The 23370-nt window shown below is 39.2% G+C and overlaps 1 protein-coding gene across 1 annotated transcript in view; it reads right to left on the bottom strand.

Moving 5' to 3' along the window:
- Sox6 (SRY-box transcription factor 6) overlaps positions 1-23370 on the bottom strand; it is a 507780-nt gene that overhangs the window by 215383 nt on the left and 269027 nt on the right. The window contains exon 6 of the mRNA XM_059259600.1: positions 8335-8575. Within this exon, the coding sequence (XP_059115583.1) occupies positions 8335-8575 (241 nt within the window). The remainder of the gene's footprint in view (positions 1-8334; positions 8576-23370) is intronic.

The following is a 23370-nucleotide window of genomic DNA, read 5'->3' as shown; positions in this document are numbered from 1 at the left end:
TTTCAGCAACGCTTTTCTTTTTTATTTAAACAGTCTAGGTTTGAGAAACTCCTTTAGAGTACACTGGGAGAAAAATAACAGAAAAGAAACACAGGACATGATCCAGACATGAAAGTTACAGCAAAGTATCAGTATGTTAAACATACAGAGAAGTTTCCTATTTCACTGCCACAGCAAGGTTTGACAAATTACACACAGTGAACGTGCTTTTACTCTGTAGCATGAATTGCAAATAAGTTTGTGATTAAATTTCTGAGATAGATTTTTTTTAAGAAACAGTACTGTGTGCTAATTTCAAAGTTATGAGACAAGGGAACCTTTCCTAGAGAATACTGTTTGGTGGCTTCTGGGTCACAGTTGGACATCTTCACTTAATCACACCTAAGTTTGAACTCAAAGTTGAATGAATTTCCAAAATCAGAAAACAAGAATAGTAGTATGGTAGTATGAAAGAGAATGACGCCCTTAGGCTCATATGTTTGAATGTTTGGTCCCCAGTTGGTGGAACTGTTTAGGAAAGAATAGGAAGTGTGGCCTTGTTGGAAGAGGTGTGTCACTTGGGGTGGGTGTCTAAGGATTCTATTGCTGTGAAGAGACATTATGACCAAGGCAACTCTTATGAAAATATTTAATTGGGGCTTGCTTATAGTTTCAAAGGCTTAGTCCATTATCATCATGGCAGTGGGCCTGGCAGCATGCAGGCAGGCATGGTACTGGAGAATTAGCTGAGAGCTTTACATCCAGATCTTCAGATAACAAAGAGAGTGACACTGAGCCTAATGAGGGCTTTTGAAACCTCCTACAACAAAGCCAACCTTCAACAAGGCCTCAACTACTCCAGCAAGGCCACACCTCCTAATCCTTCCAAACCCAGGAACTATATATTCAAATATATGAGCTTATGGGGGCCATTCAACATTCAAACCACCACAGAGAGCATCGAGATTTCAAAAGCCTATGCCATTCCCAGTTATCTCTCTCTCTGCCTTGTGCTTATGGATTAGTAAGCTCTCACTACTGCTCCAGCACCATGTCTTCCTGCCTGCTGCCATGCTTCCTACCACGATGGTCATGGACCCACCCTTTGAAACTCCCATTAAACTCTTCTATAAGTTGCTTTGGTCATGGTGATTTGTCACAGCAGAAGAAAAGCAACTAAGACAAGTAGTGACCAACTTTCTCAAGAAGCCTAAATCTTGCCAGTTTCTAAATTTCTTTTCCAAGGGGCTCAGAGATTGGTCAGGTACCACACAGTAGACATAGAGCAACTTGACCCTTGGGTATGAGGACTACATGCTAGTCAGACCAGGTGAACCACACTTTCTGAATTAGAGTCCCAATAAAAGTATTGAAATTAAATTCATCTGGGTGGTGTCTACTATCTTAAATTACTAAATCTCTTTCTCTCACACATACATACAAAAAACCTTGGCAACAACTCAACATTCTTAAATCTTTCAAAAAGAAGCAAGAGGGGAAATCTTCTAAAAGTCTGTCACAACATGAAGTGTGGCTGAAGATTAAATCCCCAGTAAGAATTCCTGGACTATGCTATCACACAGAGACAACAGCCCTGTTCCCAGAAATGGTACAAAGTCCACACCAGAAATTTTATGACTCCAAGTGAACTACATAAAGCACTCCAGAGCTGACTAGCAACTTCTCTGAGCTGAAGCAAGAAAGGCAAAGAGGAGCAACAACTTGCAAACAAGGAAGCATTATTCCTGGTCACTGTTGATTAAGTGGTCCGACGTGACTACTGTTATTTTATTTTGATTATAACAAATCTTTTATTGATGTGGACCTTAATTTAAAACTTTTCAAAAAGAATGAAAATTGGCATCTAAATCTTGCTCATTTCTGTATTTTTTGAGTGTTTCATAGATTGATCAGGTACTACATCAGTCCTATGATAGGCTGCAAGTAATCAGCACCAGACATACTACACTTGCTCATCTACAGTCCTAATACAAGCAAGGAAAGCTATCTCATTTGCATTTCTAAAATAAAGGATTTAGACATTCTGGGCTGAGGGTATAACACAGTTCTTTCTACTTAATTAAATAGGGTAGTTCAAATTCAGATATAGATAAAAATCATTTTGCCTAAAATAAATATCAATATGATTGTGAATATAAATACACAAGAGCACATGTGCATGAGTTCTACTTTAAATCTTTTTTTAAGTATTTTTTAAGAAAGACCTTTTGTGGACTGGGGATATGGCTCAGTGGATAAAGCACTTCCCAGCAAGCCAAGTTTGAATCCCTAGGACTCACATAAAAGCCAGGCAGGTAAGTTGGCCAGCTTGTAATCACAGAATTCCTGAGTTAGAGACCAAAACTCTGGGGAAAGTTAGTTAGCCAGAGTAGGCAAATTAGCAAGCCCTAGGTTCAACAAGAGACCCTATCTCAGTAAATAAAATGAGAAGTAATCAAGGAAGACAACCAGTGTCATCCTCTATCCTCTATAAACACATATACACATGTGTACTCCCAAACATATAGCTGCATACATTAATCCCACACAAGTGCATATGCACATGCACTCTATACACAAATTCAGAAAGAGAGAGAGAGAGGCAGACCATTGGTGCTTCACCCACATTTTCATGTTCTATCACAGAAGTCACCATAGTTTGATCAGGAATATGTCTGTTCCCTTGTCCTTGGTCTCACTTTTTTCACTTAATTTTGACTAAGCTCATGCCTTCGTGTTCTCCATGGATAACCTCCCTAACTGGCCACTCTTCTAGCCCCATCCCAATCACACTTGCACACTGACCAATGTGATCTATCAGAAAGCTAAGTAAAGCATTATTACTGTCTTGCTTAAAATCTCCCAACGGCTTCCTCTTGCACTTGAAATAAAGTTTAAACATTTCATTAGAGGCTTTGCGTCTCTATAATATCTATCATCTGTCTGCCTCCTTGATTTCATTCCAGATCATTCTTTCCTCCCCAGCCACTCTTGCTGTGTTCTGTTGTTCAAATACACTAATCAAAAGATATTTGTACTAACTGCTAAAGACGCTACCCACTTTGATTGCAAGACATTAAGAAATCACAAATTGACTGGGAAAGTCTCTCCCTTATGGCTAGCTTTTGAAGTGACAGAAGGTGATATTCAGGCTTCTAGAGCAGGAAAGACATTTCCCAGTACTAGACCCTGCATGCTATAACATCACTCTGCCAAGAAAGATGTTTCCACTGGTGTAATCGTGCTATTACTATTATGATAGTAACCAATTATTTCTGATTAGATTTGAGTCTTTCTCTATAAGAGGATGATACCAGCATAAAAGTCCATGACTTAGAAAATCATAGGCACTATTGGGGGATAGACTGAGGCTGTTTCACTAAATGGACAATTGTCAAAGCTCTCCTAATATTTGCTTTTATGCCTGTATCATTGTGCTGCTCTCAACATTGGTCAGAGGAGCTTCTTATTGCAGTTGATAGTAGTTAACGCAGAGACTCATAACTTGTCAAAGTGTTGACTTTAGGTACTTAGCAATAGACGAATCATTTCTATTAACCTCTCCATATCCAAGGTTCAGGGACCATCATGGAAGAGTAGGAATAAAGGCTATCAGAGCTGGAATATGGGGAGGAGAGTTGTGGAATGCTGCCTTGTGGACATGGCATAGCTGGTGCACATATCAACTCACAGGGTAGCGACTACATGAGTCCTGAACAAGATCAAACCAGTAAAAACTCCAGCATGGATGAGGAGGGATTGCTTAGGCTCCATCGCTACCAAAGGATGTGCCTACTGGAAAGTTGTCTGTGCCCCAGTGGATGACACTACATCCTTTTACATGTGTTTAGCACTAACTGGAATCAGGAAACTATTAATATAATGTATTGATATAATAATAAATTTTTAAGAGGATATGAAGTCAGGAAGGAGTTGGATTGGTGGTTCCCAGAGAAAGTTGAAGAGAGGTGGTAGGCAGGAAGTGGATAAATATAAATACATTCAATATATGTATGAAATTTACAAAGAATGAAAACATGTTTTAAATTCAAAAATATAAAAAAAATAAATTTTAAGAAGACTTTTATACTTATTACACACTTGCTAGGTACCCACCCACAAATCTCTGCACAGTTGACTTGTTCCAAATTCCAACTCAAGCTTCTCATCTCCAGCAAGCTCTCCCTTCTGCTCTGCTGTTCTCCCTTACTGGATTTCCCCCACTATATGAATTATCTTACTCTGAGACTGTGTGCTGTGCAAATTCCATCAGAACAGAGATTTGATATTATCACAAGGCAGTCTTGGTATCTGGAACCGAGCCATCATTCCATACTTCTGTAGCCAGTGATGATGATGACAGCTCTTTAAATTATACTTTAAAGAAAAAAAAAAAAAAACAGACTGTACCGGAAGGAGAACTCATGCACCTCTCAACTCATTCATTTGATACAAGTAGTTACATATAAATACCTTCACAACATCCCCCCCTCAAATCTGTGTATTTTCAGAGAAATTTACTAGCAATATGTCCTTTCTACACTTGGAATGTTCATGGAAAGTAACTACATGTAAGAACAGATACAGGTCACTGCAAACTATCACAGTGATGTTCCTTTACTGACATAAGAAAGAATGATGCCCCGTTCATTTTTACAGGAAGAAATTATGTGGGTACATTCCTTACCGATGTCACAAGGCCAGTGAGACCAATAATACATGTCACTGGACAGTGCCAATGTCCCTGTGCCAAAAATGTATTGGTACCCTGAAGCCATGACAATAACAGAGTGGTTGTACACAGAAGCAGAGAGTGATTTTTATGTGTACTAACTTTTCAACCATCAAAAAAAAGTCACCTTTTTATATAAGACACAAAATTTAAAGACAGATGTTCTGGTTTCTGTAATTGTGTAAAATGTGTCTAAATGTTTTATATTGCATTGGTCTGTGAATTCCCTTCCCTAAAATCTCGATCTTCCTTCTGTGCTTAGAATATTACACATTGTTCTACTTGTTGGAAACTGTGTGTAGCATCTTATTTTGTTGAATTTCCACTTCAAAATAACCAGAACATGTAACTTTTTTTCTAGTCGAGTCATGGAGATTGGCAGAATTTCATTCTTTTTCTACCTTTGCCTTGAGAAAGCCACCTCTCAGGTCTTCCCATTGAAACCCTTCTGAACTCAGTAGACGAAATGCTGTCGGGGAGATAAGGACCATCGTGGAAACTAAATGACAGAAATGGAAGAGGTCCTAACAATGTTGTGGTCTGTAGACTCATTCTTAGCTTTTACTTCTCCGCAGTAGTTTATGGGACTCAGCTGACTAAATGGGAAAACTACAAACAACAAAAGAGGCACGCAAGATCCAGTGAAGAGAAGTGCAAATTTCAGGTCTCTTCATCAGTGCTCCTTCAGACTTCATAGTTAACAAAATAATTCAAATTTTACTTCAGTCACAGTCTTCCTACTCCAACACACACACACACACACACACACACACACACACACACACACACACACACACATTTGCAGGTCTGGTAGGAACCTAAAATCCTTCTGTTGTTTTTCTTTACAAAAAACAGAACCTGATTGGTGACCTGATCTGCATCCTAGGTCATTGCAGGTCCGAGGTTACAGTTGCCACATTGTTGAATCTATCTGGTGAAGAGGGAACACAAAAAGAGTTTCCACATGCAGCTGCTATTTCCCATTTGTTAAATCCTTTTATTGCACCATATAAGCACACAGCTGGGAAATGCTATAGAGTGGGAGTTAAACAAATATTTTGGCTTCCCAGCGTTCAGAGAACACAAAAGCTCTAGCAAAAGTTTGGAAACATTTCTATGAGAATGGTCCCTCTCACACTAATCTATAACATGTTTGCAACCTTAAGCTATTTTATACTACCATAAATCATATATAACATAAGTTATTACATACACATTAGTATCTATTTTTTTACTAATTCTGCATAACAAAAGTTTCAGACTAACTCAGAAAAGGAACTTGCCAAAAATAAAGTTTTTCTGGGAAAAACAAGGAAGTGCTTTCTGAAGAAACAGAACTTGAACTGTATTGTCCCTGCCTCTACCCATACATTTTCCATTCCAGATACTTCAGTTGGTCAGGCCTGCACATGGCATCAAAGGAAACCTATCGTGAACCAATCCCTCTCTGCGCCCCCTCTTTGTCTACACTAATCCAAGCCACTGCAATCTTCCATCTAGATTTCTGAAATAGAAATCCCCGTGGCTCCTTCCTTTCACTCTTGCCGCATGCCCATCCATTCACCGTGCCACAGTTGGACTTATCTGTGAGAAACGTTCTTCCGCCCTTCAAAGGCTGTTCCCACTGCACTCAGATGAAATCTCACCTCCACAATGCCATCTCCGAGGCCTCTATGATATGGCCTCTATCTGTTCTTCCAACCACATCTGGTGTATCTCCATTCATTATCCTCTGACCACAAAGACCATCTTTCATTTCCTTAAATTCATTAATTTATGTTTTATCACCTCAGATACTCCACACACACTGCTCTCTCAATGGATTTCCTCTGTCCTACTCTGACTACTTCCTGTCATCCTTACCTTGGAGAGGGCATTCTAACCACCAATTCAAAGTTAGACTCACTTCATTGCGCTTTCAGACAACATTCTGATCTTCACAGCACATGTCACAACTTTAACTATATATGTATTTGCATGTCTATCCCCTGTCCAACAATACAAACTCCAGGATGGCATAGATCACATCTGCTTCACCATAATAGAAATGTAGTTAGTAGAATGCCTGGTATCCAGGAGGTGCCCAATAAATATTTGTTTAAATAAAGACCAAGCAGAGTCTTGTTATCCTGCTGATGAGTAAGGAGCAGAGACTAGCTACCCATCTTAGCCATGCCACCTTGGAGACAAGGAATGAACAACTTAAGTTCAATCAGAAAATGTACTTCTTCCTTGCCTCATTATATATTTGCCTTCCCTCCTATCTTGGGAGATAAATCTCCAGCCAGAAAACTGTACATTGTTGATTCCCCACATATAGAACAACAAAGTGACATCATTTGGAAGAAAATCTGGAGATCACCATGTTAAGTGAAATAAGTCGAATGCACAAAGACAAATATCCCCCATATATGCAATTTAAGTCGAGTATAGTGGGAGAGGGGAACACTGACCTGAAAGGACTATTAGGAATGGAGAATAGAAAAGGAAAGGAAGAGGGTGCTTGAGAAATGGTAGTAGAGCAGGAAACCATAATAAAAATACTTCATGCATGTATGGAAACGCCATAATGAAATTTGTTAATCTGTATAATAAAGATGTATGAAAAAATAAATAAAAGTCTTTGGATCCTGGAGTAAAGCTAAAATTATTCAAGATATGCTTTATTCATCTTTTGATTCCCCACCCCCTTCCTGCCAGAGTACAGGCTATTTCAACAAAATCATTTGAAAACTTTCTCCCTGTTCAAGTTATTCATCTCCATATGTGCTTTTGTTAGTAAAGGCATTTTGAATGATATTTTTGTTTTTGTTAAGGAATAAAACTCTCATTGTCTACTTAAGATTTTTTCCATTAACTTAATTTTTGGTTACCTACAAGTTAAGAAATACAAGCCAGGGTTGAAACTTCTAATTTAATAAGACATATTAAGGTTCTGGTTTCTTCCATATGATAAAAAAATAAAGATTTTTGTTTGGACTAGATAATTAAGTCACTCCTAAGGTTTCTATTTTGATGGTTAGAAGATAGAATTTACCATGGGAAAGCTGCCTACTCTCCTGTATCACCTGACATGTCATTTCTGCTTGTAGTGAAAACCAGGCAGTCTGATTGGATGGTTACCCAGGAGCCTTGCATGTCCCTTTGAAATTAATATATAGGAAAGTCTTTATTATAAATCAAAACTTGTCATTAAAAATGATAGATACTGACATTTTGTTATTCAAGATGCAGTCATACTATGATCTCATTCACACGGACATTTTGCTTAATTTCTCAACATTAATACACAACCGCATTTCATTTTACTACCTATTTATGACATTACTAAATTCATCACATTGAATTGGAATAGAAAAAATAAGATAACTGACTTCCTCTTGTTTAAAAAGCAAATCAATATTCTTTTGTCAAGTGGACCTGCTGATGGACATAGCCTAGATCACAAACTGCTTTCCAAGTTTTCCCAGTTACTAAAATAATGCAAATGTATGTCCCATGTTTGCTTTATGACCTGACCAGGAATAACACTGAAGTTGTGTATTTTTAGCTTTCCTTAAAGCATCTATTGATAATGAGGATAGAGACACAGTTGGTAGCCATCACCAGCTTTCAGTGCTCACCATTCTTTGCTGAGATGACAGAACGCTGTCCCAGTCAGCATCTTGTTGAATGGTATTGACAAGCGTTGGTAGCTCCTCGGAGTGAGGTTTGTTGTGCATTATGGGGTGCAGAGGCAGATGGGAGGCCGCATGTTGATCACTGCCCTCTTCCTTCTCCCTTGAGGTCAAATCCTGGGTCATTGTTTCCTCTCCATCAGCTGTACAGGCAAATGGAGAGGTGGCTTGCTTGGAAGACATTCTTCTGCAGAAGAAGGAAAACACCATGGATTAAAGAGGACTCTCAACAACAAAATTAGATGCCATCCATTGTATTTGACTAATTTGAGCAAAAAATAAAATAAAAATCCTTGAAACTGAGGGATATTAACAGTCTAAACTGCAAAGGACTGATGGCCTATCTGGTCATTCCCCTTTTGCTTTTCACTCTCTAAACATCTTCCCACTAACTGCTGCCTATTTTCTCTTACATAATCCCCAAATATGATCCTTATAAGTTTTCATGATGTACAATATTTGTATTTGTACATCCTTCCTCCTAGCTTTCCCAATCAGATTATGAGTTTTTGGAGAGTAATTAGGTTGGTGGTTGGCAATGAAAGGAACGAGTAAATGAACTGACTGATGAGCCAGTTTGAAGAATGACTTCAGAGCAAAAATATCTAACTTTCTCCCTTAGCTCTGAAGGAAAGGAATAAGTGTATGTAAAAAATAGAAACTGAGTAAGTAATTCGTCCTTAACATGCTAAACAAATTGGTTATGACTTCCTCGCTTACGCCTTGATTGTAAATGTCAGACCTCACACCAAGGGCCAATGTGAAGCTTTTCTGAAGACCTCCAAGATGCTTTAAGTATTGCTTCTTAATTTTTTAAGTGATATGTTGACTGAGTAGCTTCTAGAGTTAGATAAATCTTATAACAACTTTGTGGCATTTGAGTTGAGTTTCTGAAGTAATTATGCCACTATTTCATGACAGAAAGTATGTACATGATTTATAGCATTTACTATGAAAAAATTAAATGCTTACTGTGCATACCAAAAGCTCATAAAACAATATCATTTGTTGAAGTCTCCACAAATAAACAATCAAGAGACTGTGTGATGAGGTCTTCATTTTATGCTTCATATGAGATCAGAAATCACAATGTTATACAAAATTACAAAACTTTGAAAACATCACTTTAGAAAGATGAATTTCTTAGGAAAGTGGTTAGTGACAAAACCAATAAAAGTTTATGAATTAAGAGAAGAAACCATTTTTTCCCTAAAACTTCACGTTGATTTTCATTTATTGTATTTCCTTTGAAACTGCTGTGTAATGAAGGGAATACAATCGCCACCTTAATTGCTCTTTAACATTAATTGATTTCATACCATTTTTTAAATGCACAAATCAGTTAACATAGGGAACCACATGAGCATTTTTCAAATTAGCAAATCATTAACTTGCCTGTACTGTTTCTACAGACAAATAAATACTGATTAAAGGGTCTAGAAATCTGAGATTAACAGTTAAATTTACAAATCTGTCACATGCTTTCATGAATATTGCAGTGAAGGAAATATCAAGTGCAAGGAAAAATAATTAAGTTAATTCCAATTTAAACAGTAGTTTTTAATGTAGCAGCCCATGTTTCACATAGGATTTAACAGCTAATGCTAAATTTCTCACAATTAATGAGGGGGCTCAGAGTTAGTATCCTACAGTGAAAAACATTAATAGGAGATCAGCTAATCTAATTATGCACAGTTCTAAATAAAAGTATTACAGGCTTTTGAAGTGCTTTGAAACATATTAAAATGCTGATACCTACTTATAATAATCATTGTACAAATACTAAAACTTTCATCTATTTAGATGAGACTGGAGAATAAAATAGGGGAAGTGTGCAGAAGAATAGTTCTATTTCCCCTAAAAAGAGAGAAACTGAGAGTTCTAAAGAGTACTGCTTCAAAGACTCAGACACATTCATGAGTGACTTCTTTTGGTACTAACAAATGGACAACTACATGCACACATGGAAAATCATAACCAAAGGATGAGTCTCAGTATTCAAAGTCACTACAGAACCTACTTACTAGCCCCACAAATACTATAGCAAAACCAGGCAATTCTAACTGTCCTGCAAGTTATCAAGGGGTGGTAACAGACAGCAAGAGTGTTTGCATTGTTCAGATAATGGGCAGTTAGCTCTAATGTAATCACACACATTAGAAACGAATAAATGAGTAGTCTGTCACCTTTTAGAAACAGTTAAATACAAATGAAAGTCATAATCCAAAACTCAGAGTGACTTTGGTTCTCCCAACAAACAGCCTCTTATTACAAAGTTGTCTGGTGCCTTCCAACAGCAGTATCTGTGACTATTGCTTTAGTAAAAATTAATCATGACACAAAACCCAAAAATGCAAACCATCTCTTAAAGAATCATTTTGACGACAGACTATACTGGTTAACAATAGTGTATTATCCTCATTAAAAAATCCTGCAGCTGTAAAAATAGACTCAATCTGTCCAAAGCTATGAGTTAAGTTTAAAGGCTGGCTGGTGAGAGTGTTTTTCTTAAGGAAGGCTGGGTCCTCAGTCTTAATCAGCCAATAAATTATTTCCTGCAATTACATTAAATAGAAAATTATCTTCAAATGGGGAGTGTTAATTGAAAATCAAAATTCAGAGGGAAGTTTAGAAATTACACGCTGAATACAATTAGTGGGGAAGGCTTCACCTCTCCTTCATCGGCAGTCTTCTGGTGAGCCCTCCAGTGACCCATCAGAGCCTATTTACATTGGCACACAAGCTGTCTTTTATTTTACACCCACAAAAACAAACGAGTATCAAGGTTGCAAATACCAGATAGGCTGCAATATATTAAAGCCGACTGTTCATCCTCAGCTCACACCACAACTGAGACAGAGAAGTAGGTGAGGTGGGAGAACCAGGGAAGAAGGCATGCCTGGCTCCCCAGTCCATCCCTTCATAAAGAGGTCAACATGCTGTGTCCCAAGAGCACTTTTCAGGTCATACTTTACTTTCTCCTCTGTGCTTGTTGTATTAACATTCTTTACTATGCTGTCCACAGAGGAAAAGAAGACACTTGTTCTCTCACCAAGGTATTTCCTTTTGATAAAAATGTTGGGCTGTTTCAGTTTGTTCTCAACAGTAGCTTTGATGTTGTATTGTATTATTCTAGGCCAGTGGTTCTCAGCCTCCCTAATGCTCCAGCCTTTTAACACAGTTCCTCATGTTGGTAACCCCCAACCACTGTTCTAAGGGGTGGTTTTGTTTGTTTTATAGGAAAATGCACACAACTTATTTTTAATACATATTTTTTAATATTATATTCATTGTGTGCATGTGCACGTGAGTAGGCATGCACGTGTGGAGGCCGGACAGCAACTTGCAAGAATGGGTTCTCTCCTTCCACTATATAGGTCCTAGGGATTGAACTCAGTTTGTCACTGCCTTTAGCTGCAAGCACTTTTATCTGCTGAGCCATCTTGCTATCATATAGTTTAGAAAATAAATCATAGATTTACTGCTACTGGATCTGGTTTCCTAATTTTTACACGTAAATTGTTATACGGTCTTTCAATTTAACTGATTACATTCTCATTCATTTCCTTTCTTTAGTATTACCCTTTTTCTGTTGTTTTTAATATTTGGGTGTGGAGTATAAAGGAGGAGGTGTAAGCATGCACTTGCCAAGTAGTGCATGTGGGGCTCAGAGGACAACTTTCAGGAGTGGTTTCTGGGAATTAAACTCACATCAGCTGTGAACATCAAGCACTCGTAAGTAACCTCACCTTGGCACTCTAGAATTTCCCCTTTCACACATTTTCCTCAAGCAACTGAACTATACTCCAGAAAGCACAGACACTAGACGTTGGTGATACCCTTACTCCCACCACTATACCCAGTCAACTGCTTTATGATTCCATGAATCGATGCACCTAGTTAATTAAGATTCTTCAGCTTTGTGTGGGATTCTTGCACTTATTTTGAATGCACTCATGGATGATACTATCCATCACAAAAATATTCCCACCCACTCTACCACCCCCCTCTGTATATTGGCTAGTACCCTACCTAGCTATGTCCCACACAACTAATGAGCAAAGAAAAATTAAAATCCTTGTGAAAATGGTCAATTTCTATGTGACTTTACTTTGTTTTATTTTTGCTCTATTATAACTTAAAATCATTCAAATGAATTGTTTTTTTAATTTGTATTAAAAAAAAATCTTCCTAGTTAGAGCCCCTGAAAACAGGGGTTTATAATGGAAGTGCTGACACAACCCTACTAAAGCAGCGCAAATGTTGCCGCTATAATACACAAAATCAAGTTCTATTATTCTCAACTCTCCTCGCTCATGGGATTTTTCTTTGCTGTGCTCCCAGCCAAACTGCTGAAGCATGAAAAATTTAAATGCAATCAAATGTGCCCAATTCTACTTTACTAGAACAAGTGTCTACAGTGGTACAATCTTAAAAGGAAATGCAACAGATTTGTTTGGTGTTTTTTTTTTAACTGTTTATTTATAATACAGTGCATTGGAGATCAAATAAAAGAGGAAATTACACTCACATGGTACCAGTGTATTGACTACACAGAGCACATTATAATCAGAGAGGAAAACTACATTGTCAACTTATCACACTGGTTAAACAAGATGGTTTTCTGGGGCATAGCTATTATCAAGGAAAACCTCCAAAAAGATTTGTATTATATGTCTTTGGGACATGTAAAACTCAGTTCCCATCATGTGTTCCCTACACTAGAACTGTCTCTGCCCAACAGATCAAGTGACTTTCCCTGAATGCTAGATCATTGGGAATAACTTCCAGCTTAAGATTTGGGGTAATGAGATGGATGGAGATAATGCCTCCATAATTAATAATGTTCTCCAGAATGCCAACAGGAACAGCTCCATCTCTACAAAAGTGACCTCCACCTCAACCCCTGGAGTAAGGTATGAATGCTTAAGTCACTACAAAGTAACTCAGATGGTAAGGGTACTTCCTGCTCTTGAACAAGAAAGGTGAAGTAGTCTGAGCTACATGGAAGAATGAGGATGGTGGGCATCCATACATACATTAAGTCTTCTGCTTCAGAAGTTTGTTATGCATAACCATTCCAATATGATGGCATAGAATTATTTTCTAATATTTCATTACTTTTTTATTATTATCAAATAACACTCACTTTAGGGGTATGTTACACTTATTCAAAAGAATTCTGTACCTATACATACATGTGTGTGACAACAATAAAAAAGAGGCCATTTGAAAGAGAGCAATTTGAAAGAGAGCAAGGAGGGGTATATGGGAGGGTTTGGAGTGAGGAAATGGAAGAGGAAATGATGTAATTATATTATAATCTCAAGAATAAAAGAAGCAATAAAAACTAAAAATAAAAAAGACATGCTGTTCTAACATAAAGCAGCTCTTTAATAGTTCATTTACTTATAAGATACATTTTAAAGTTCAGTCCAGCACTTACTTTTTTTTTTAAGATCAGCTCTGGACAACTCATGTGGACTCATCCCAGTTCATTACTACTTGAACACAACACTTGATCTGATACTGAGAAATAAACTGGTTTTCCAAAAATATAACATAGTGCCTCTCACTCTAAGGATCATGAGTAACAGTTATGTTCAGCTGCCAAAATGCACAATACCCAGGAACCTCACAAAGGATTCCAGTCCACCCAGCCCAGGGCAAAGAATGACTTCCAAACCTCTTCCTGTACCTCTAATTCCCACGTTCAAGGACTTAAGAGGGTTACAAAGAAAAGCCTAACTCTAAAGTGAAGAAAGTCCTGGGGGACTGGAGAGATGGCCCATTTGGTGAAGAACACCTGTTGCTCTTGCAGAGGACTTGGGTTCGATTCCCACCACCCACATGGTAGCTAACAACCCTCTGTAACTCTAGTTCCAGGGGATCCAATGTCCCCTTCTGACATCTGAGATCACCAGGCACCTGTGTGGTGCACAGATATACATGTAGGCAGAACACCCATTCACACAAAATAAATAGATCTTTAAATGTTTAATTAAAAAATAATAATAAATGAAGACATTCCTGTAGGACCTTCCCCTGGAGAGGTCACAGCTGCTGCTGGGTCTCAGTGTTCTTTGAAGCCACAATCCCATGTCCTCTCTACTCCACCTCCAAACGCCTGTGGGCTTTTACAAGTTTTTTCTTCCTTGTCCAAGTTTAATAAGCAACTGAGAGAATGCAAGAGTAGCGCTCTCAGGGCTACTGGAAAACTTGCAGCCCTGTCTTCCTTCTAGCATTTCAGCCCCTCTTTCAGAGTTTCTTTAGAGCCACTGAGAGCTGATAGCTGTTAGGAAACTCACAGATCTGAACAAGCTGTCAAGTTGACAGAGATGAGGCAAATGAAATACACTTGACATGTGAGTAAGAAGGGGCTTAAATTAATGGGACTTGACTTTCCTAAGGCCTCTAATTTTCCATACCAATGCACCAAAATTGTCACCAAAGGCCCTCTGAGGTTCTTACAGAACAGAAACTACCTGGAACAGATTCCTCTCAAGTCATCAAAGTTTGTGTCTCTGGAGTCTATATTTAGCTGACAATGTTGCTGTCACTTTATATAGCTTAAGACTGTTCTTTGGACTAGAGCTCATATGTCTTGGAATGCTTTGACTCATGAATTGTTTCTCCTGATAGTGTTACATCACGTAACCACCTCTGTCTAATTGGTCAGTGTCTGCTAGAAGGCACAGGCAACCCGCCCAGGGGCTGGCCTCTGATTGACTGCCTATGGAAAACCTACAGTTATCACATTTGTCCTTTCATATCCAGTTCCTTACTAAAATCAAAACAACTTGATATCATGGAGCCACTACACTTTTTGCTTGATAGAAATAAAACTGAATTTTCTCACAGTTCATCTACCAGTAGCTGTTGGGAATTTTGCTTTGGAAAGCCACTACCAGAGAGTATAAATAAAATCAGTGGCTTGACAGTCAGATCAAAACCAAACAATGGCTACTATAAATACACACTCTAACTTGATTAAACCCTCTAACAGAGGGTTTTAATCAAGCTCAGCCACTGTATAGCTCAACTGAAAGACCTCTTCGTGGCTTGCGTGAAAGAAGGCTGTCTAAAATAACAGCATAATGAATTGATTCCCACATGCTTTAGAATATCCTCTTCACATAGGATGAGAACCCTAATTTTTCAAGGGGAGTCCCCACTAGGCTGAAATTGATCCACTAATAGAGGTGTCCAATTTTGGGACATCTCATCTGCTTATTAAGAAAAGTCACAGACCAGAGCTACATCTCAGACAGGAAGTACAGGAAGCTATCCCTGGGTCCCCCACTCTTCCTCCATTGTCACTCATTGACTAATATTTTCAGAAAAGAAGAGAGAGAAAGAAAGATGAAAACTTGATATCTCAAGCATGGCAATGCTGGACAAAAATTATATAAAGAGGCTGATTTTCTAGGTTCCCTTCAGTTACATAAAGCTATGGGGCAATTCTCTCTGGTAAGGAAACATCAGACACACTTCAGATTCCTATCTAAGAAGGATGGGAAAGAGGAGAAGGTGGGGAGAAGGAAGGGAGGGGGGAAAGAAAGGAAGAAGGAGGTGGCAGAGGAAAGGAGGGGAACAAAAGCCTGGCCTTGTAGTTCATTTTCAGTCAATCTACTTAATGAAAACCTCATTGCACAGTCCTGAAAACCGTCTCTGAAGCATTTCTGATTCAGCAGAGGTTACACAAGCGTCAAAGCAGTTAAATATAGGCGCCAAACCGCACTGCCAGGAGCTCTCAGTGCTGTGAGTTAGTGTTACCTGACAGCTTGGTGAATATACAATTACTTGTTTCTCCAATTGAAGACAATCAAATTGTCACCTTCCATTGTAATAATGCACAAGTAGTGATCAGCAAAGTGCAAACATAATTACCACAAAGAAAACAAAAAATCAAATCTAACCCTCTCTACAGAGTAAACACATCTATCGGGCTCCCCAAGAAGGAGTGTGTTTTCATCCTGAGTCTGCGATACGAGCTCCATGTTATGTAACAGTAAGCTTTATTAGTCTGACATCAAATAAAACTGGAAAACAACAAGAAAGGCCAATCTATGGGAAGTGAAAACAAATGTGAATAGGAGCCCTGCAACCTCGCCGACGGGATAAAGGCCTACAGGTGACATCACGGTGCCTTACACCCGTTACACTCAGCAGCACGTCCATCGCCGACAGGATAAAGGCCTACAGGTGACATCACGGTGCCTTACACCCGTTACACTCAGCAGCACGTCCATCGCCGACGGGATAAAAGGCCTACAGGTGACATCACGGTGCCTTACACCCATTACACTCAGCAGCACGTCCATCACAAAAAAATTCTCACCTCTAGAAACTTCCTTCTAGCCTGGAATCCTTCCTGAGACTGGAAAAGCAAGCAGAATCTAACTGCATTAGACTTTACTTAACTTTTCCTTAAAAGAGAAAGAAACTGTATGTTTTATCTTTGTCTTCTAAATTGGCCTAAATTTTTGAATTTGGAAATTTATCTTCAAACTTGATTATTTCTATCCAAATTTAGAAAAATAACCATGAATAACATACATTTCTACAACTGTTTTTGAGACTTTCAGCATCTCAAATTCTTGCCCAAATCTGGTGACCAAATTGATTCACTCTCCTGAGGACCCCAATAAATCCAAACTGGTTTGGTTTTTAAAGCTCTAAAAAAAACTTGACCTGGTTCTCCCACACACTGAAGATACTATGGTCCAGGTAAAAACTATTATCATTAGTAATCTGACACATCAAAAGGAAACTGACTTCGTAAAGCTCTTTCATATCTAACTCAAAATATAAAATACTCAGTCAGCTCAGTCCCTCCAATATGGAAAAACAAAGACCCTTCCCTTTCCCCAAACACTCCCACTTTAGAGGACTTTCCCTTTCTTCCATCAATACTGTCTTTCCTTTATTAGGAAGGTGTGTAAGGCTGCTGAAATCTGGTACTCCGCTTCTGCCTCTCACCTCTGCTCTACAAAGTACCAGTTCTAATCATTCACCGCCAAGGAGCAAGTCTAGCAGAGGAGCAGAGAGACCCGCACCAGGTGAAGGTTCAAACTGGGCACCACCAACAGCTTAGGACTGCCTGAGCCGGAATCTGAGAATTCAAATCAGAAGGGGACAATCTGGTATCTCACTCCCTGTCTGGACATTTCCTTGAGACCAGTCTGAACTGGACATTCAGTCTCCTTGTCTTCCACTTTCTCCATTCCCCTGTGTTATAAGGGAAGGACAAGAGATACTCACACACGCAGACTGCTCACACAGTGCACAGTCAGAATCTTTAAGTGGGGAGAACCAGGAGAGGAGAAGTCAGGTCTCTGGGGCAAGTTTTGACTATGATATGTGATAATTCCCTGTCGTCCAGTGAAACGTTTGAATGAGGAAAAAAAAAAGACTTTTAGGAAAACATTTTTCTCAATTTTACAATTTTCAAGTAATATAACAAATTTTTTCCTTCTAAACATGACCTTACACAGTAAAACCTCCTAGCTGAGGAGATGTGATCAGGAGTTTCGAACTTCAGAGAAGTCTGTTTTAAGACATTCCTTGAAATAATGCTCCCACATGGTATTCCTTACAATAGAGAGATAATAAAGAATATCCACAAGAAAAGGCACACCTTGTCAGAGAAATATTTCCAGGGTTCCAGCAGACATTGTCACAGGCTTCCATTAAGTGGAAGAAAAGAGTAATCATTCAAAGATTTTATCCCATGTGGCCCACAGACAGGCTCATACCTGTCCCGTTCATTAGTGGATCTTAGTGCTTGGCAGCATGCACCACACCTTACAGATACTCAATGGTACTGGAAAGAAAGGCAGAAGGGAGAGCAGAGAGGGGGTGATGAGCAAACAGATCATTCTCTTTCACTTAAGTGAACAGTTACTGACACACCACTCCAGTGCTGAAGCGGCTGCCCCCCTCACCTCTATTCTACCCCTATACTCTCAGTCAAGCATCTCCCTGCTTTATTTCTAAACCCCATGACTATTTTTTCTAGTCCCAATATTGAGCTCTCTTCCTTCCTGAAAGGCCCCAAATAACCACAAGTTATTAATAGTAAGATAAACTCCACAATGCCATAGCAAGGAAACTTAAAACCTGCTTCATCAGAATTTCCCACAGCACCTTCCCTTGTTCACTTGGGTCCAGAAGAGCACAATTTTCAGAAGGGTCAAGGCTCCTCCCTGCCAGCCTACCTCAGCTGCATCAAACTCCCCTGGTGATGTCTCTCAGGCCCTCCTTGCTCACCATACTTATAATTACCTCAGGACAGGGTTTACTGTGCATCAGGCTCAAACTCCAGTAGCTTAAACTAGCTTATCTCTTTCATTGCCTTCCTCTTTCAAATGAACTGCTGCCATTCCAACTGCCTCCACTTTCCTAATCAAAACATATCAGTAGTTCTCCCCTGGAGACACAATGAAATTGAAACTCCTGGCCCAGGCATTCAGGCCCTGCACCCAGACCCACCCAACCTTTCTAAACTCGCCTTCCCCAGGCTACACCTTCACTTTCTGCTCTGTGTGCACTGGTACTCCCAAGCTTTGCTCACTTTGGCTGTCTCTGTTCTACCTGCCCCCCCCCCCCCGTCATTTCCCTCACCTCTTGGGAAGTCATTCTTGCAACATTTATTCAATATCTGATGCACACACCCTATACAACCTTTTTTTTAATGAAAAAAAGATAAATATAAACAATTGTGTAACTTATCCCAACAGGCTATAGAGTTTCCAAGAAAGAGAACAATATCCATGTTTCTCTGCATCCCATGGTGTCAACCTAGTACAATATTTAGTGCAAGGACAACATCAGTAAGTATTACCCAATTGTTTAAATGCTATTAAATGAGTAAGGAGAAACAGGTAGGGTATTAAACTAAGCAGAAACACAGCTGTGACAGAAGGTTCAAAATGAAGCTTCTATACCTCCATATATGATCGTCTTCTCTTCCCACATGCTCTGACCCATTAAATACATTTCAAATTTTAAACATATCTGCAATTAAAAGGTCAAACCAATCATTAATTTATGTTTCCAGGAACGTTAAAAAGATGAACAAATGGGGTTATAAATGGATAGGTGATGGTTAGACAGATGGACATTGGAGAAATACTGAAAGATGCATGGTTTCCACTAGAAGCTTAGAAAATCCCTGCCCTGTGCTCTGTGCTACTACATACAATGTAAGCTCATGTTCTCAGGCAACTGTAGGAGTTAAGTGATGTCACTGCCATGTTTAATGATGAGGAAATCAAAGAAAAAACTGCTTATTAAAAAAATAAATCCTAAGGCAAAGTGAGATGACACATTCCTGTAATCCTAGCACTCAGGAGGCAGAGACAGGAGGACAGCTTCAGCTTCAAGGCTTTCTCCATCTACATAGTAACTCTGAGGCCAGCCAGGACCACACAGCAAAAAACCTGTCTCCTAAAGACAAAGAGAAAATAAAACATCACTCACACATGGCCATACCAAGCAAACAGAGGGCAGAGTGGGAACGCTGATGATCTAACGGCTAGGTTGAAGATTTGTGAAAAAATTATTAACTATTCCTAATTATCACATGAGTCCTTCATTACTAATATATTCCATTCATATAGTATTTTATTTTGAATGTTCTCTCTCTCTGTCTCTCGGTCTCTCTCTCTCTCTCTCTGTGTGTGTGTGTGTGTGTGTGTGTGTATGTTCTAAATTGCTCACTTAATTAAGCTTTAGTGAAAAATATCCCTTCTCTTTTGTTTTCTTTTAGGCCTGAGGTATAGCTCCATGGCAGAGTGCTTTCCTAGCCCTGGATTTGATCCCTAGTACTTCAAAAATAAAAGATAATTCCTAGTCCTAGAGTTGGAGGTATCTGATTACTAGATAACACCTGGGAGTAGGGAGGGGTAAAGACAAAGAGAGATGAGAAAGGAGAAGGAGAAAGAAGAGATGGGGGAGAGCAGGGAAAGAAAAGGAGAAGTGTGGGAGTCGAATGAGAATGGTCCCCACAGGCTCCTATATTTGGATGTTTGGGCAGTTAGTGGTATTGTTTCGGAAGAATTAGGGTCTTGTTGGAGATACGTCCCCAGGGGTAGGCTGAAGCCGTTCCCAGCTAACTTTCTCTCCGGGCCTCATGTTGTTGTCTCACATGTACGCCCTTAGCTACTGCTCTGGCACCAATGCCTACTGCCCGTTGCCATGCTCCCTACCATGATGGTCATGAACTCTAACTCTCTGGAACTGTGATCCCTCAAATTAAAAGCTTTCTTTTATAAGTTGCCTTAGTCATAGTGTTTTTGTCATGGCAATAAAAAAGTAAGACAAGCAGGAAGAAGAGGAGGAGAAAGAGGAGAAGGAAGAAGAGGAAGTTGTTGAACAGGCCATCCTGACTCTCATTCCAGACACTTTGACAGCAAAATCAATTGAGCAAGTAACTACAGCTTCTAGTACAGGAGACTGAGAGGTGTGCTGTAGTTTCTAAGAACTGTTTCTTAACATAAAACATGCTTTTCTAGCTTGCATTTTCTGGTTAGCATTGATTACCCACATACAACTATATCCTTAAATGGTCAATAGTGAAATCCGAAGATATCACTGCCCATTCATTTCAAGGCCTAGAGGATGGGAACCAATTTCCACTCACCAGCTCTGACCACAGAAACTACCCTGACACAGGTCAGATCTGGAACCACTTCAAAAGGTATGGACTCCTACTGCTACACCAGCTATAAAAGGAGGTGTCGGAGCCGGGCAGTGGTGGTGGTGGCGGCGGCGCACGCTTTTTATCCCAGCACTCGGGAGGCAGAGGCAGGAGGATCTCTGTGAGTTCAAGGCCAGCCTGGTCTACAAAGCAAGATCCAGGACAGGCGCAAAACTACACAGAGAAACTCTGTCTTGAAAAACCAAAAAAAAAAAAAAAAAAAAGGTGTTGGGAGAGCCCTGATGAAAAGGGAAACAGGAGCTCTAGCGATATTCATTTAGATACAACTGTCTCTTCTGATCCCAGTAAGGGCACAGGAACTCAAATAGCCTCTTAAAACCTGACTGCATAGGATATTACATATACCCTAACTTCTAGGGAAAGAGGCAGAAAAGCTTCATACACAAGGGCATGAATTGTTCTAAACTATCGATGTCTGTAAAAGCTGAAGAAAGGTTTTCATCAGCAATACAGACTTCTGCATTTTTTTAATATGCACAAAACACTCTGTTTCCACAGATAGCTAAAGTACCACTACCTTGTGTTTTTCTCTCCACACCTCTGCAACTCTCTACCTTCCTTATAGCTATTTGCTTTAAATTTCTCACTTGAAGTTGCTGGTAACATATTATCATAAACAGCTCCAAGGAGAACATGAGAATCCAATTGTCTCCATGAATCACTGCACAGAATTGTTTAGCTTATCATTATGAAAGTCAAACGTGGCTGCCCACAGCCTTGCATATTAAGAGACTCTTTACTGAGCATCTAACTGCGTCTATCAAGCTAAGAACCTCTGGTTTTCCCCAGCTCTGGTTTTTGTTGTAGGAAAGAATTGGATGGTATTCATAGTCATGGGCCCAGATCATGAAAGCATGCCTTTCAACTTCCCAAAACTGACTGAGACAGTTCTCTGGATAACTTTTAGTACTGCCATGCCTAGTCTATTATCTACTTAGATTTCTTTAAAAATAAATATTTATTTGTATCTATGGTGCCTAAAACTGGGAAAACTCTACTTGTCTTAACAGAATCTATTGCCAGATAGACTGTGGTATGGTAGGAAGGTTTTGAAAGGGGATTTAAATCTTGGATCTCTAACTTCATAGACCTGTGGACTTGAGAAATCACTCAACTCTCTGAGCCTCCATATCGCCATCTGTACAACTGGGTCAACTCACGTACCTTGATGTTGACGTGAAGCTTAAACTAATGACTGTGAAAGTACCTAGCATTTAGTAGAAATGGAAAGAATGCTAAATTACTTCAAATAAAACTTAAAGGAAAAATATTTTGGTCCAAACAAAACCAATAAAAATCCTTAAAGAAAGAAATTCTGAATTTTTAGAAATCACATTTAAAGTTCCATTCAATGAAAGTTTCCTAGTCTCAGTCTGTCTGTGACCCAATGATAAGTGGACCAGTAACAAAGTACATTTTATACACAGAGACTCATACATACCATCCCTACAAAGAGCTACAAAAAAGACACTCTTTACACTGGAAAGACCAGATCCTGCTGACCACACTACTGAGAGCCGTTTCCCAAGGCTAGAGGAGAAGAGACTGAGACTCTGGTTATCCATTTGGGCCTCCCTCTGCTCATCTCTTTCCTTGATTTTCAATAGTAAAAAAAGAAAAACAACAGTTCAAGAATTTGGATACTGTAAGCCATTTGTTTTGAATTAATTTTTAAACAAAAGCAACCTTATTGCAAATCATACTTATATCAGTACTTACATTAACTTGACAGTGCAACGTCTAAGCCACCCATGTTCCCTGAAATGCATGAATGCTTTTCAGAGTACACACTCAATTTTCTTTTGGAGAAACCAATGTCCTGAGCACCAGTGATCCCTGGGCCCCACATGAGAGGCTCCAAAATGTTTCTCGTTTTACACCAGTTTCTCTGTTTCTAAATCAAGTCAAGGATCCAGTTCCTATCGATGTGCTAAAGAACCACAATGCAGCTTCAGGGGCTGATTGAAGACACATGACATTTATCCTTCACCGCCATTTACTTTAAAGAAGTAAAGTAGCCTGTTTGGCGTTTTAGTGACTTCATTATTGCAAAATAGATGTTCTTCACTGAGGCTCAGTCAAAAACACTATTCACTGCAGCTTGGGGTGCCTATTTGCATTATTTGAAGCTGAATGTCCCAACAGGATAAACTCGCCTGAGGACGGAGCTCATAAACAGTGAGGTTTCTAGGGCAGCTGGATGAGAAAAGAAACAAATAAATATTTTGAACTTTGCCAAGCACTACAGGGAACAAACT

This window comes from Peromyscus eremicus, chromosome 1 (assembly GCF_949786415.1).
Source record: "Peromyscus eremicus chromosome 1, PerEre_H2_v1, whole genome shotgun sequence".
Classification (NCBI taxonomy): domain Eukaryota; kingdom Metazoa; phylum Chordata; class Mammalia; order Rodentia; family Cricetidae; genus Peromyscus; species Peromyscus eremicus.
Note: the sequence above shows the minus strand (reverse complement) of the source record. Positions and strands in the feature narration are given on the sequence as shown.